This window comes from Camelina sativa, chromosome 6 (assembly GCF_030686135.1).
Source record: "Camelina sativa cultivar CO46 ecotype springtype chromosome 6, ASM3068613v1".
In the NCBI taxonomy this organism is placed as follows: domain Eukaryota; kingdom Viridiplantae; phylum Streptophyta; class Magnoliopsida; order Brassicales; family Brassicaceae; genus Camelina; species Camelina sativa.
This window is the reverse complement of record NC_141885.1, coordinates 19328689-19344325: the sequence shown is the minus strand read 5'-3', so window position 1 is coordinate 19344325 and position 15637 is coordinate 19328689. Positions and strand designations below refer to the sequence as shown.

General features: G+C 34.8%; 3 protein-coding genes across 4 annotated transcripts; 1 reads left to right on the top strand and 2 right to left on the bottom strand.

Annotated features, from left to right (window-relative positions):
• The first annotated feature begins 4167 nt into the window (after positions 1-4167).
• Positions 4168-8657, top strand: LOC104791620 (uncharacterized). Its single transcript, XM_010517546.2, has 5 exons — positions 4168-4696; positions 5461-5522; positions 5638-7449; positions 7577-7754; positions 7919-8657. Exons 1-5 carry the CDS (start codon positions 4612-4614, stop codon positions 8509-8511), a joined length of 2730 nt encoding a protein of 909 aa, XP_010515848.2. The 5' UTR covers positions 4168-4611; the 3' UTR covers positions 8512-8657.
• On the bottom strand, positions 8472-10493 carry LOC104791621 (protein SODIUM POTASSIUM ROOT DEFECTIVE 3). The gene is made up of 4 exons (XM_010517547.3): positions 10371-10493; positions 9789-10278; positions 9606-9687; positions 8472-8887 (listed from the first exon to the last, which is right to left on the bottom strand). Coding segments are annotated over exons 1-4 (732 nt in total). The 5' UTR covers positions 10373-10493; the 3' UTR covers positions 8472-8729.
• Positions 10494-11210: 717 nt separating this feature from the next.
• On the bottom strand, positions 11211-13986 carry LOC104791619 (UDP-glucuronic acid decarboxylase 1). Of its 2 annotated transcripts, XM_010517545.3 has the most exons (8): positions 13050-13947; positions 12693-12840; positions 12525-12604; positions 12153-12236; positions 11986-12060; positions 11789-11881; positions 11398-11638; positions 11211-11272 (listed from the first exon to the last, which is right to left on the bottom strand). In XM_010517545.3, exons 1-7 carry the CDS (start codon positions 13668-13670, stop codon positions 11432-11434), a joined length of 1308 nt encoding a protein of 435 aa, XP_010515847.2. In that variant the 5' UTR covers positions 13671-13947; the 3' UTR covers positions 11211-11272; positions 11398-11431. The 2 variants fall into 2 exon arrangements, with proteins under 2 accessions (XP_010515847.2, XP_010515846.2); XM_010517544.3 differs by having other exon boundaries at positions 11211-11638; positions 13050-13986.
• Positions 13987-15637: the final 1651 nt, after the last annotated feature.

The window sequence follows — 15637 nt, the reverse complement described above, 5'->3', positions numbered from 1 at the left end:
ATAGGTATATCATTTGAATAAACACTTAAATAATTGACAGCCAAAAAATATAGAAAAAGTAAATTGTATGTAATAGGGTCGTTGTCACCTAGAAGGCAAACAAAATGCGTAATATTTGATCGTAGGTTATAAATGTGTACTTGACCTACTCTTCGTTGTTGTGGGTGGGTGGTACACTCCGATCGATTCCTCTCCTCGTTGATTCCTTATATTATGCAAACTTCAAATGACTAAGTCGTTAGTTAGTTTACTTACATTAAAGGCCGGTTAATTTATATATAGCCGTGGACCATGTTCTATATTTGAAAGTAATATAGATCCTGGTTTACATGATACACAAACATAATTAAATAGCAGAGTACTAATGGTAAGAATTATGGCATTAAATTCTCTTGGTGAAAATTGCTACAACAAGCTATAAAGGATACTACAAGCTATCGTGAAGTATTTCTCAATTAGGTAAAAACTTTATGATCACAAAATTGTAAAAGTGACAGTTGTACAAAAATATAAACAAATAGAGATATTTTAGAAAATGGAACTTAAAAAGCCATTGTAATATGTAAAAGAATGGCTAAAAGTAAATATTTAAAGGAAAAAACGAGTAAGAGAGAATAAAATTGAATTGTTAGAAAATGGACTAATTAGTGAAGGTTAGTGATGAGGTGGGTGTTAAACTAGTGTTCAAGTTGAACAAGTAATTAATCACATTGTCGTCTTCTTCTTCTCCACTTTTTCTTCTAATTAACTTTTTTCACAAAGGTTTGGTTCAGTTCCACTGTCAAAACTATATTAATATAGCTTAATCTTCACTATATAAACCGACAAATTTTCTTTTAGTAGATATAATTATGGGATGCATCTCAGTTCCTAAACTACAGTATTATCTTAACAAGATGGATAAATCGCACTAACTTTTTTTTGTCAGCTACTCGATATGTTATTATAAAACATCTTACAAAAGACGACTTTTTACGGTCGATAATAATCTATTCACGAGATAATATATACATTCTTACTTGTAGGTGAGACTGCAGCGAATGACTAAACTTATATGCATATTGAGCTCTCTGTAAACTACTTTATCCATTATAAACTATACATTCTCTGGATTTCTAACCATTACCTAACCTAATATATGAAAGAAGCCTTCATATCTAAGCGACCATTAGATTAATGGCAATTTACCACCAACACAGTTCTTTTAATAATAATAATAAAAAATTGAGTAATTAGGATATATATATATATATATATATATATATCATGAATCGAATCTATACTAACCCCTAAAACCTATAGAAAACCGGATATTTTGGATGTATAAGTCATTTATAATGACCAACAACAAAGAACAACATCGAATTTAGCAGAACTTGATTTCATCTGAATATCTGATCCATGTTTTGATCTACTGATCTACATGGCGTATCTTCTATCCATTCATACAAACAATTGGATCCAACACGTTTTCGATTACTTTTAGTCATTTTGATTGTTTAAAGACATCATTCAAATCATGATTGGTAATATTTTTGTGTTAAATTTGAATTTCTTTTAATATATACACATACTAGTCACACTTATCACTTATGTATGTTTAAAGTGTTTTAACAATATCGCTTAAATAGCTAATTTAGTCCCATGCGTTGATGTTAACATGTGTGGAAAATGTTTGCATAACATGTAGTCATGTAGATACACTGATGACATGATACACACACAACAAAATCTAACAAGATTGTGAGTGTTTGAAAATATTTTAGATTATAGTCTTCCTGTTATTTCATGGAGAAGGACGTTTGACATATCAATAAGCCAAAGACAAAATCTGTGATTGTGAACATGGAAAGACAAAACAAGTAGTATAATAATTTTTAATATACATATATTAAACTAATTTTATGGTGGTACAAATCTTTACCTGGTTTTTTTAATATAAAAATTACTATAGAATTTTTTTTTTATCTATAAAATACGAAGAAATTTTTAAGAATATCATTCAATACTCAAATTCTGTCTATTCTTTTTCTTTGTTCTTGTGTTTTGATTTTTCTTCAAAAAGTTATAGATTTGTTTCTTGAACAATTAATACAGTAATTAAACTTATTAGCCATAATGAATCTAACGCATAAGTGCGTAACCGTTATAATAGTATTTGTGAGCATGGATGAACTACATAGGTCAAGGAATCTGCTTTAGTTTTTTTATCTTGTTTTTTTTGTCTTTTGTTACTGTTTTTTGTATCTTTTTTCTACGCCTGAAAACTTTTCCTCAATTAAATATTTCAACTTACATGTTTATTTATTCTTATTTTTAGATATAAATATGGTTATTTATTGATACTTTATTGACTTAAGAGTTGCTACTAGTTACGAACACGAATCTTAGCTTGTCCATGCAGCTGTACTTAACTCTAAACATTGGTTTTTGTCAAACAACATTTTCCTTAAAACATTGTATCATTCATTAAATAATCAGATGTAAAGCTGCTTATCGAAGTAAATTACTACTAGTATTTGTTCTCTATAACTATATAGAATCCTCAGGCACAAATTAGAATACCATTTTATACTGTTCAATTGATAGAGATAATACCATGTCTTCCAAATTTGAGAAGACAATCATTTTTTATTCTAGATGTAGTTTTCGAAACATTCCATCTCTACATGAATTTTTTTTGTAGAAGTAGTTATAGAAAAAAAAAACAACATGAATTCATTTCGAACATCATATCGTCAGTTTCACTGATTGTAAAAAATAACAATCATAATAGAAATGATATGTCTGTAGGCATATAGGTGGTCTATATAATCTATGGACGCATCACAACGTCTAAAAAAAACCCCATAAATCAAGGAAGACATGAAAAATTCAAAGTTAAAAGATTCATTTTGCTTTTAATTTTTTGTTCTTTTCGGTTCGATTTTTTTTTTGTTGCGGCGATTTATATATTATATTTTTCATAAGTACATCACATAAGATAAGACAATATGATCTTTATCTTTATGTTATTTTCTAAGGGATCAACAGAAAGAATTACAATATAGGGTTAATGAATGATAGAGGCATTAGTAAATGCAGGTATAGTATATAATAAATTAGTAAAAACATCAAGCATTTAAACACCCATACTAGCTCTAGTGTAGTTATATTCGTAATGAAACAGTAGTATTTAATGCAAAGTGAGTTAAACGGTTCGTAACGGAGAAAGGTTTCCTAGTAGTCAATTAAAAACCAGAGTTATTGAGCAAATGGTGTCAGATTAATTATCTTGAAAGCGAAGGCCGTAAGAATTTGTGTCGTTTTCTATAGGAAATAGGGGGTCATATTTGGTGAGCTCACGAACTACTAATCCTTTATTTAGGGACTTTAATTAAAAGATTAATTATCTTTAGGGTCATATGTCACTGTTAATACATTACTTTTTCTTTCATGAGCATATAAGTATAATGGGAATTCTATGTTTCTGGCTATACATGGGCAAAAGTAGAAAATATATATAGTTGAATAGATTTCAAAAGTGTGCCTAATTAACCTAATCTTATGGAGGAAGACTTATAATAGACAAGAGACTTCTCGGTTAAAGGAAAATGTAACACTTGTAATATTGAAGATACTGCATATATATATATATATATATACTTTTTTTTTGGTGTAAAATTGAAGATATATACTTGATTCAAGTATTAAATCAAATTATTAATGGAGGTTTTATACTAATACATAATTTTGATTGTTTTTATAACAAAACAAAAGTGAAAAAAACAAAAATTATGAATACGAAAATTTAAATATACATGTCGAAGAAAAAGCAAAAAGAAAGTGAAATTCTGAATCAAAAGGTGTAAGATTTAAATGCAACTATGATTCAAAAACTTAACAAACATGAATTTAAGTAAATTATATAAATAGAAAATAACATACTTAAACAGCAACAAATATTGTACACGATTACTAATAAAAATGAATATCTGCCATAATTAAGAATTATTTTTTTTTTAATTTATGATAAAATATGGAGCATATGTTGATTTTTCTTTTTTTTTTAAAAATTAAAAAGCGAAGGTACGACAAAAGAAAGAAAGAAAAAAAATGCGAGGAGGAGAGACAAGTGGCAGCAATTCACGGATGCACACAACTCTGTATGTTAAAATAGTACCAAACACGCCCCAATCCCATTCTCATTTTCACCCCCTTCTCTTTTTTATTTTTATTTTATTATTTTTTTTTTTTATTTTTTTTTTTTATTTTCTTTCTTTCTAAATTTTGAACTTTCAAAATAAAAACACTGACGAAACCTCCTTTGCTCTTTTCTCAGTCGTCGTCCTCCTCCTCTGGTTCGCTCTTCTCTCTCCCAATTTCTTTCTGTTAACCGTTCCATTTCTTCTTCTAGGGTTCTCTTTACTCTTGTCTTAGATTTAGATCTCTCCCTGTAAAAAGTAATCTCAGAGAATCCTCTGCATTTTTTTTTTCTTGGCTCTGAATCCCCACCCAGTAAATTTTCACACCGATCTAGACTCATCTCTTCCAACCTAAAAGCTAGCTCCGTGAAATGTTTTCCCCGGAGACATTTGCTTCCGATTTCTAGTGAGTGAAACACAAAAAAAAATGAACAGATTTCGACTCGGCGACCTCAGTTCTCGAGATCGATTAGCTTCTTCTTCAGCAGTTCTCACTTCTTCTCCTCTTCAAGGTTGTTTACTCTTTTTCCCCTTTTTTTTTTGTTTCCGTTTCTGTTTGGTTTACATGAAAATGACAGGCAAAGAAAAGAAAAAAAACGCAGCTTTGAATGTTCGAGTTTGTCTTGGTAAATTCGGAGATTAAACCACAAAAAAAAAAAAAAAAAAAAAAAAAAAAAATTGGTTTTTGTTTTTGTTTTGTTGGTCAATTTTATAATTACGTTAGTGAATAAAAGCTTCTGAGATTTGTTCCTGATAGTGTTCGTTCTTCGGGTTGTTCGAGATTCTCGTAGTGGCGAGGTCGAGATTTAAAGAATTGTGTATGGAGATAGATAAAAAAAACAAAAGATAGGTTACTTCGTTTCTTGTGGAAAACTACAGTTAAAGCTGTGGGTAGAAAGATGAAGATGAGAGATTGCTACACCTTTTCTTTTATTTTTTATGATAAAGTAAAGAAATTAAAAACAAAAAAAAAAATCTCAGGGCAGCAGTGTTTTTGTTTGGTAGTGTCATGATTTGGTTTGGTTTTGTTTGTTAAAAATCTTTTCATTTTTTGTCAACAGAGTTAATGATTTTAATTTCACATGTTATGAGTGCTTTTGCTTAACCTCCTTGCTTTATTATTATGTTTCTCTCTTCTTCTTCCCACTTTTTGTGCTACAAATTTCTCTTTTTGTCTCCCAAGTTTCCATTTTTCCTTTTAATTAAAGTTTCTTCCGTTGTAAAGTTGATTGCTTTATCAATTGAGAATCCTAAAAAAAGTCATTCATTCTTTCAGGAAAGAAACAGAGTCACAAACTCAAATCTCCAAGGTCTTCTTCTTCTTTGAGTGAAAACAAGGTATGTTTTTACTCTTTATAAATAATATAGTAGATGATATCTTCTGAGACGGAATGTTTGGTTTCTAGTTGTTGTTTGAAAGTGACTTGTTGTTGCTCATATTTGTTTGTTGCAGCAAGATTTTGCTACTAGTGGTGTACCCATGAAAAGTTTGTTGGCACAAGAAATGTCTAAGCAAAAAGAAACTAAAAAGAGATCACCAAGCATTATTGCGAGATTGATGGGTCTCGATGTTTTGCCTGCTCAGAGTTCTTCTCATAGACAACACAAGTGTGTAGAGAATCATCAGCAAGGCAGGAGTGGTGGTGGAGGAGGCACTTCTTATGGTGATGGTTATAATAAATCTCTTAGAAGGAGCTCAAAGGCTGAGCAAAAGTTTAAAGATGTCTTCGAAGTTTTGGATGCAAAGATGGCAGAGAGCAATAGAAACTTATATCATCAGGGGAGTGTCAATGCTAATCTAACTCAGGCAGAGATGGCATTCATACGGCAGAAGTTCATGGAGGCTAAGCGGCTATCAACTGATGATAAGCTTCGTCATTCTAAAGAGTTTAATGATGCGCTTGAGGCTCTAGATTCTAACAAGGACCTCTTACTCAAGTTTCTTCAGCACCCAGATTCATTATTCACTAAACATCTGCATGATCTTCACAAGCCACAGTACAGTCAAGCATCATCCTTGAAGTCGCCAAACAGCCAGAAAGATGATAGGGACTTGTTGAGGAAGAGTCATCGTTCGCCTCATCGACATGGTGGTAGTGGTGGTTGTGCCAGCCGTTCTCATACCAGGCATGTTTCTTATGACATGATTGACTTGCCAAATGAGGAGCTGGGAAAGAGAAGTGAGTTGCAGCCAACCAAGATTGTTGTTCTGAAACCTAACCTCGGGGAGCCACGTTATGTTGGTAGAACTTTTGCATCGCCAAGCTCTTCTTCCGATGAGTTTAGAGCAGATCGTAGGCTTCCATGCACCACCAACCATGGCAGGCAGAAAAGTAATGAAGATGTCCGGCTCTCAAGACAGAATTCAAGGGATTCTGGAGAAATGGCCAAAATAATGTCTAGGCAAAGGAAGGCCAGCTGTGGCAATGGTAATGCCATGAGTTTTGAGAATTCAGGATTTAAAGGATATGCAGGCGATGAAAGCTCATCAGGGAGTGACTCCGCAAGTGATACAGAGCTAGTGCCAGTAACTTCAGGAAAGAGAACCGCCTTTAACCGTAGGAACAACTACCATCGATCTTTGCCTTCCAAGTCAACAACATCATCTGTGAGTAGGGAAGCCAAGAGGAGATTGTCAGAGAGATGGAAGCTGACACACAAGTTTGAGCACGAGATAGAAATTAGTAGAAGCGGCACATTAGCTGAGATGCTTGCAACCTCAGATAGGGAGGCAAGGCCAGCAAGTTTTAGTGGACTCAGTTTCGAAGATGGGATAAGTAAAAGATTTGAGAACAACATTCAGTGGTCTGAATCACCAGAACCGGTTGGAATCAGCAGTAGGGATGGTTGGAAAGGATCCTGCTCAAGAAGTTTTGCAAAATCCAAAACCATCATGAACCAGGAAAGCACTAGTAGTTACACTATAGTTTTGCCTAAGGCGTTGATCAATCGAGATGGATTAGTGAAAGGGAATTCTTCTCATCATGGGGAGTCTTTCTTGTCATGCAAATCTAGACCTGGCAGTAACAAATCTCACTCATCATACAATAGTTCGCCAGAGGTCAACATCAGTCCAAGTTTAAGCAAAGTCCTTTATATGAACGATGGGGTTTCAACAGAGAAGCTCTCTCCTTATAAAGCATGTAGCAGTTTCTCAGTAGATGCAGATTCAGACACTGAGGATAGTTCAGCTTCTGATGATAACAAGACAGCAATGTCTGAAGCTGCTCGAGATTTGTCAACTGTCACCTCGGTAACTGACCCTGTAAGTGAGCATTATGTTTCAAGAGTATGGGTCTGTGCAATAGAACTACGGTTTATATTTCAATCCTTAAACTAGTTTACACAAGTTGTTCTAATGACATTTATCTTACTGTTTATTAATGCTCTAGGATATCTCAAGGAGGACAACTGAGAATGTGAATCAATCTTCGGTTCCTGAAGCACAGTCTCGTGAAAGCTCAAAGGAAGGAGAACAACCAAGTCCGGTTTCAGTTCTAGAAGCGTCTTTCGACGATGATGTTTCATCAGGTTCTGAATGCTTTGAGAGTGTTAGTGCCGATCTCCAAGGTAGTCAATCAGTACTTGCTAGTTCATTGATTTTTGCGTACATTAGAATATTTGTATAACCATCAATTGGTGCTAGTCTAACTTTTGCTTTGGGTAGATCAAAGATCCGTGGTGTAACTATAAATGGTTTTGACGCGTTAACTGCTGTTATCTCTATGTTCCAGGACTTAGGATGCAACTTCAGCTCCTCAAACTAGAGTCAGCTACTTACAAAGAAGGTGGCATGCTCGTTTCAAGTGATGAAGACACGGATCAAGAGGAGTCATCCACAATAACTGATGAGACTATGATCACTCACGAGCTCGGAGAAGAAGACTGGAAGTCATTATACTTGGTTGATCTCCTAGCTAACTCCAGGTTCAGTGAGTTAGACGAGAACACTGTCATGAAAACACATGTCGATCCATCCTTGTTTCAGGATCTAGAGAAGAAGTACTCCAGCGGGAATACCTCAACCAGATTAGAAAGGAAGTTCCTGTTTGACCAGATCAGCAGAGAGCTTATGCAGATACTGAAGCAGTTTACGGATCCACACCCTTGGGTTAAATCCACAAGGATCTACAGAAAATGGGATAGAAACAGGATACAAGAGACTCTGCGCGATTTAGTCACAAGAAAAGACGAGAAATATGATGTGGTGGAGAAGGAGTTGCAGTGGCTGAGCTTAGAAGATGACATTGAAATCATAGGTAGAGAGATTGAGGAAATGCTGACAGATGAACTCATAACAGAGCTTGTGGTAGGTGCAATCTTCTAGAAAGTTAAATAGTATCTCTATTACATAGTTGAAGTAAAAAATTAAAAAGAGGATAATGTAATATGTAATGACAATTTTCATCATAAAGAAGCATGTGTCCCTGTAATGACAGTTTCATCATCATTAAAGTAGGAAAGTCTTTGCAATTTACCATCTGATCTGATTCAAGCAAATGAGAGGAAGAGAGTACAACAAATACACACAACAAATGTGTTCTTTTAGATTTCCGGATTTGGTGTTGGGAGTGATGATTGAGGTGGAGTCCAGAATTGGGCATTTTTGACCTTTGAGAGGCAACCCAATACTTCCAAGGGAGTGATGTCTCCGGTCACAGTTACCTTCTTTGAAGCAAAATCTATGCTGAAGGATGTTACACCTATTTGTTGCCAAAACCATTATAATGAGCTCATTAAATCCATTTACAATGATACATAACATGACTATCTGGTTCTAAAAGGATAAAAATTTCGCTATTCCTCAATCAATTTTTGGTGGTAAACAAATTTGCTATTTCAAGGTGGAGCTAAATAAAATCAAAAGTAGTGTTTTTTAACTTGAGTGAATCAAACTCAAAATATCCTTTTTCTATAGTACATTAAACATATATCGCATATATAATAAATATGTTCAAAGATAAGGTACTATAATAATAAATTTTCAATGATATTTATAGAAACTTTCACAAATGTAATAAATAATCATATGATATTTTGAATATAAAGAAATCACTTTACAATTTGACCAAAAAAAAAAAAAAAAAATCAGATAAGATACATGTCTACCCCAAAATGGTTGGGTGGAGTTCGGATAGTGACAATGCATTAGTACTCATTTGGCTTACAACTTACAAGGTCCCGTACCCACTCGTGTCCAGCATTAATCCTCTATTAATACCAAAAAAATCTTAGAACCAAAAATGTTTTTGCAACAAAACTAGCTTATATGTAGTTTGGTAATATTTGATCTCTTATAGTATAAGACTTACATTGAAGAATATCCTAAGTAAAATATGAATACTGTACTAGTGTACTACCCTAAGTAAAATATGAATACTGTAACAATAAAGGGTGAAATAGTGAAAACAGAGGATTCACCTTGCATTCTGGATAGATGTTTCTTCACTTTGCCTTGACAGCCTCTGCAGTGACAGTGAAGAGAGACTCTAAGAACAACTACCTGCAGTCCCAAATAACAGTAGATGAATCACCCTCCAATCTCGTCTTTATTTACATTTCATGCCACTTCATGTACGGTAAAACGACAACTTTTTTACTTACCTGGTCTGAACCTGAACCAGGAGACTTCTTCTTCTCTTCTACAGTACCAGGAGAGCCTCTTTTTGGCCCTGAAGCTTCACCTTCCTCCGTTACAACCGTATCCTGAACCGTAGAGCCGGCTAAAGAAACCGGGTCGGATCCTAGAAGATACCTAGTAGAACCAGGAGGAGTCTTGGGTGTCCCAGCAACAACACAGCCAAAACTCTTCCTCGTTAAGCTAACGTTCAACAACGACCCTGGATTGCTCCTCCTTCCTTTATCCACCTGAACACCCTTCCCGTCCCCGGAGGAGGAGGAGGAGGGTATCCTCGTAATTTTCGAAAGCTGACGGTACGGAGAAACGTAGTCGTCTCCGGAGGAACACGGTGCCGTGAAAGATCTCCTGCCATCTTTGATTATCGGGTTATGACGGTCGATGGCTCGAGCCGTGATGGTCCGTTCCTCCGTAGCGGTGGATGCTTGCGAGGCACAGTAAAACATATTGGCTTTCCTGTTATTATGGCAAAAAACAAAAAGCTCATTAATATATATACAATAATACAAACATATATACGTTACACATCTATATATATATATATATACATGATGATGTGTAATTGATAATATGCGTCAGTGTGTCACATGAGTGTGTTAGTGTTGTGGTAAGGTCACAGAGTAACAGAGAGTTGAGTAGAAAACGCTCTTGTATTGTCCACATAAAACGTATTAGAAGTTGAGATGTCACTATTGGATATTTATGCACTACATTACATTTTATTCTCTTGGATATATTCAAATGTTGCGTATTAATTGAATTCGACCGATCAGTTTCGGTTTCAGAAAGTGGCATTGATAGAATGATGAGTACAGGAAACTGGAAAGACTTTAATTACACGTTTTGAATTTTAACTAGGTAGAAGAAGAGATTAATGCTTCCTTATATCTCAAGTTCTAACAGACTGAATCGCTCTATCCAACAAAACCAGAAGCGGAAACAGAATTGCCCACACCTAATTTGTCAGCTGCCATTTTGCATAAATGCCTCGATTCATTCAAAAACCTAATAAATGCAAAAATTTATACTGTATTTTTGAAAGTTTTAGTAAAATGTTTTTGTAAAATTGAAATTGCAAACGACAAACAATATTATAAAGGTATTTTTACGTTTAAGATGCTACAAAATTTTGGAAACAGTAGAAGCAAATCAACGATAGATACAAACGCAAACAAACAGCTGAGACATATTTAGCACAAAGAAGGGTCCATCAGATGTCGTCTGTAAGATGAGGGTCCATCATGTTTCTTTTTCAAAATGTCCCCAAAAAGCTAAGTTTTGTATAAACCGAGAGAGAATACTAAACTAATGCATGTTTTATGTATAGACAGAGAGGTATTAATGTGAAAAGTAAAAAGGCTAATCATCTGTGTATGAACCGTGAGAAATAGTATATCAATATCTTCCACTAATAATTGCGCCCACTGGTGATTGGCCCAACAGCAAAATCCTTTTAAGACAAAAAATATTAGCTAATAAGTAGGAGTCATAGTGTGTGTCGTGGAGAAAGAACAAAAAAACAGAGTAAACAAAAAGACTTATCAGAGCTCTTTGTAAAAGAGACTATACATATACCAAATCATTGCAGAAGAAGAATCACTGTGTCACTTTAAAGACCTTTGCCTTCGTCTTCGTTCAAGATTCGGTTACGGAAGTCACTGACCATGCGTGGCAGACCCTCTCGCAGTGGGATCTTTGGTTCCCAGTTTAACAATTCCTTTGCTTTGCTTATGTCTGGTTTCCTCTTGTGTGGATCATCCGCTGTGTTCGGTTTGAACTCTATGGTCGCACTTGGGTCGATCACCTCCTTAACCACCTGCACGCAAAATCCCATTTCATATGAGTGTTTCTTGTTATATATGATAGTAAGATCCCAAAACAAACTGAGTTACTTTTTGCATGGATGATAAAGAAGATAGCAAGCAATGCAGACAAGAAAACAGAAGATAGCAAACGTAATTCAGACCTCTGCAAGCTCGAGCATTGTGAATTCTCCTGGGTTACCAAGATTGAAAGGTCCTACATGATCGTTTTCCATTAAAGCTACAAGTCCCTCCACCTACAAAGAGAGATTTCAGTTAAATTTTAAGGCAATAGATATTTATCACTGCTTGGGAAGTCAATCATACAGCAGAATGGATTGAAACAGAGGTCGTTACGTACTAAGTCTGAAACATATTGAAAGCTTCGAGTTTGTTTTCCATCGCCATAAACAGTCATTGGGTGTTTGCGGATGGTCTGCATAGTTATAAACCATAGTTCTGTCAGACTGTTAAAAGCCTTCATAGGAAAAGAGTTGTAGTATTTATGCTCTGATGAAAGAGCTAAACCTGGGCAACGAAGTTACTAACAACACGCCCATCATCAAGGCACATTCTGGGTCCATACGTGTTAAAAATACGAGCAATCCTAACCTGAAAATTGCAAAATTAATTAGACACCAGTCATATATCCGTGATTTGGATAAATAATCATCAATATCCACTCATCAGTTCTAAACATTCCAACATTCAAAACAAAAGGAGAAACAACATCATCAAATGTAAACGTCTTGATACACAGCAAGAGGAAGATTTGGAAACTAATGGGTAGAAAATTCCAAGAATGGCTATGAATGAGTTGCAAATTATGTAAGTTCTTCATCAACTGAGCTAAGAGCTTGCAATAATATACAATCCATTTGGATGATTATAAGAATTTACCTCAACACCAGCCCCTCTGTGATAATCCATGGCCAAGGTTTCTGCAGTACGCTTTCCTTCATCATAGCAACTCCTCTCACCTTTTTAAAAAATATCAGCAATTAGTGATCAACCTCTCCTTTACATATCTCATGATCTGAGGAGAATATACAGAAATTTCCAGCTCACCGATTGGGTTCACGTTTCCCCAATAAGTCTCTTTCTGTGGATGCTCAAGGGGATCTCCATAGACTTCACTTGTGCTGGTGAGCAAAAACCTTGCTCCAACTCTCTTTGCAAGACCCAACATATTGAGAGTGCCCATTACATTTGTCTTGTAAAACAGTCAATTAAGGATCACCACACAAATTCCCAGTAGAAGCATTTCATCACGAATCATCGCAATAGTTGTAAGATAATCTAATTTCTTATAACGATTGATCAGAAAAGCTAATGTTGCCTAAAATTGAAACAGTGGATTTGGAATCAGAACTGGCAAATTACGATCAGCAGCAGCAGAGCATAAAAGTAATGAAAAAAGGATATGATAGTCTTCACTGGATTATACTTGTAATGAACAGGCGAAGCAGGGCAAGCCAAATGGTAAATCTGATCGACCTCAAGGAGGATAGGCTCAACCACATCGTGTCGAATAAGCTCAAACCTAGGATTGGAGAATAGATGAACCAAATTCTCCTTCCTACCAGTGAAGAAGTTATCAATGACGATGACTTCATCCCCTCTCCCGATAAGCTTATCAACGAGATGGCTACCGACGAATCCAGCTCCACCGGTGACGACGATCCTCAGTCTCTTACGTCCGATACCGACGGGAACACGACCGGTTCTAACCCCACCGCCGCCGGAATTAAATGTGGTCCTGGAAGGCGGGGAATCGGTGACGGCGTAGGAAACAGATCTGGTGATAAGCGAGGTGGACTCAGCGGCGCCCAAACGGGAAAGAGAAGGCTGGAGGATGAAGAAAGTGGATCCGATCAAGATCCCGACGAGGATGAAGAGAAGTCGTTGTTCGCGGAAGAGGTAGTGAAGAGATCTGGGAAGAGATCTGGGATGCTTTAAGGCCTTGGGAGAGTAAGGACTTGATTGGCTCATGGGAATCGTTTCTTCGTCACGCTTCGAGCTCATTTGCTTGTGAAGCTGCTTCATGGTGTTCTGTTCTCCGATTAGAGAGTTCCGCCGGTGAAAATGAGATCTCAGGTGGAGAAGCTTTGGATCTGGACAGATTCAAACCGTATAAAAGATCGATTGTGAATGAATGTGATGATGATGCGAAAGTAGTTACACGGCGAAATATTTCGCTCTCTTTTTTATCTTCTTCTTTTTTTTTTTTCTTTCTTTCTTTAATTTCTTTTTGTCGTCATCAAATGTGATTATCTAACTAATTAATTTCAAAAACATTATTCAGAATTTCAGATATTGTTGTGAAGAGATCATTAACGTGATTAGGGGATTTTTTAGTGATGAAACATATACCAAAAGGACCAAAACTTTAAAAGCAAAATTTGTAAATACAACTCTGTATAGAGAGGCTCAATAAAGGCCCATTAGAGTTAATTTCACACGGTCTCACAGAGATGATAAGCTCTCATGCTACTAGGCTACACTAGCCTACTACAATATCATAAAACATAACGCTGTCGATACTGAAGAAATATTACAGTCTTCACATTGGAGTTTATAATACTCATGACATCCTCATAACATCCATGTAAAGGTGTGTTTAACTGTTAATCAATCGGTGAGTAACATTTTTCATCCAATATTGGGTGTGGTAATTTCGTCCTTGATTGATATTGTTTATCACCTGATAAGTTATAACTACCCATCTCCTCAAACAGATTTCATAAGTCCATTTGGAAAACATGTTCAAGTTATACCTTAGAGCATATACGAAACTAAGTCAACAAACCTTTTCCGGATCAAAACACCAAGAAATCGAAGAACGTTTCCATTTGAATTGTCAGCATGAAGTCGAAAATTTAGCCTCTGTTAAACTGCAGTGCATCTTCCACGATAAAACAGTGTCATATATAGTCTCATATCAACTCACTAGATTTTAACCCGCGGTATACCACGAGACATTTTTTTAATTATGTTATAAAAAATGTATGTTATATTTTTATATTGTTTAAATATGTTTTGATTAATATTTAGATTATATAATTTTAGATAGATTTTTTTGTGTGTTTGGTACCGGTTAGGATTAGCTTAACATCTCTTATTAACTCGGTTGATATAAAACTAAATTATTTTGTAATTTTTGCGGACGAACCCATAAAAAATTATATAATGATATTTATGTAAACTCTAACCCGCTCCACAACCTAATACGCATAAATTTTAAATCTTTTAGCTAGTTAAAAGTATCTAGAAATATTTAAATTATAGATACTAATTTATTTTTGAATTAAAATATGTTTTTTTGGATACTAATTTAAAATATGATTCTATTACAAAAAATAAATTCAAATTTTGATATTTATTTAAATGGCAAATGGTTTAATTATGTAAATCTTACTAAAAAAATTGTTCCAAATTAATAATAGGTCAAAAAATTTGTTATTAAAAATATATTCAATTTACGAACATATATATTGTATATATTAATTTTTGTTTTGTTAATAATCTAAATTAAAAGAAAAAAGTTAGCATTTTTTAGTGTACCAATTGACTTAACCCGCTGGTAGTTGTTCGGAAAAAAAAGTACCTGCTAGTATTATGAAGAAATATGTTGAAGTCTTGAAGATGGCTAATTGTTAGTAGAGCGTATTTAGGTATTTGTTTGAATTAACAGAGTTTAATTTAGCATTTATGGCTCACAAATCAATTAATGAGACAAATGGATTATGATAATCCGATTACCTTTTCACCATTCATCCATGAAACAAAATTTGGTTAAAGATCTGATCCACTTAAATAAACATGCGGATCTTAGTATCCTGTTGAGTTTTTTTTTATGACTTTTTGGAAATACAATTATACCCTATCTAATTTCAATCAAGTGTCTCCAATACAACTAATTGAATGGCAATTTGAGTAATTAATTTAGAAATTTTGGACATTTTTTATTTGTACTTCTATTTTAATAGTACTAGGACTCAGACCCCCCCCCC

What these genes read in the sequence shown, in the direction of transcription:
- LOC104791620 (XM_010517546.2), top strand. Translation starts at nt 4,612, where the DNA reads ATGAACAGATTTCGACTCGGCGACCTCAGTTCTCGAGATCGATTAGCT. An exon ending in CTTCTTTGAGTGAAAACAAG is followed by an intron (nt 5,523 to 5,637) that starts GTATGTTTTTAC and finishes TGTTTGTTGCAG; the next exon opens with CAAGATTTTGCTACTAGTGG. An exon ending in TCACCTCGGTAACTGACCCT is followed by an intron (nt 7,450 to 7,576) that starts GTAAGTGAGCAT and finishes TTAATGCTCTAG; the next exon opens with GATATCTCAAGGAGGACAAC.
- LOC104791621 (XM_010517547.3), bottom strand. An exon ending in CTGGTTCAGGTTCAGACCAG is followed by an intron (nt 9,688 to 9,788) that starts GTAAGTAAAAAA and finishes TTGGGACTGCAG; the next exon opens with GTAGTTGTTCTTAGAGTCTC. An exon ending in ACATCTATCCAGAATGCAAG is followed by an intron (nt 8,888 to 9,605) that starts GTGAATCCTCTG and finishes GGCAACAAATAG; the next exon opens with GTGTAACATCCTTCAGCATA.
- LOC104791619 (XM_010517544.3), bottom strand. Translation starts at nt 13,670, where the DNA reads ATGAAGCAGCTTCACAAGCAAATGAGCTCGAAGCGTGACGAAGAAACG. An exon ending in GGGAAACGTGAACCCAATCG is followed by an intron (nt 12,605 to 12,692) that starts GTGAGCTGGAAA and finishes TTTTTTAAAAAG; the next exon opens with GTGAGAGGAGTTGCTATGAT. An exon ending in CAATGCTCGAGCTTGCAGAG is followed by an intron (nt 11,639 to 11,788) that starts GTCTGAATTACG and finishes TTTTGCGTGCAG; the next exon opens with GTGGTTAAGGAGGTGATCGA.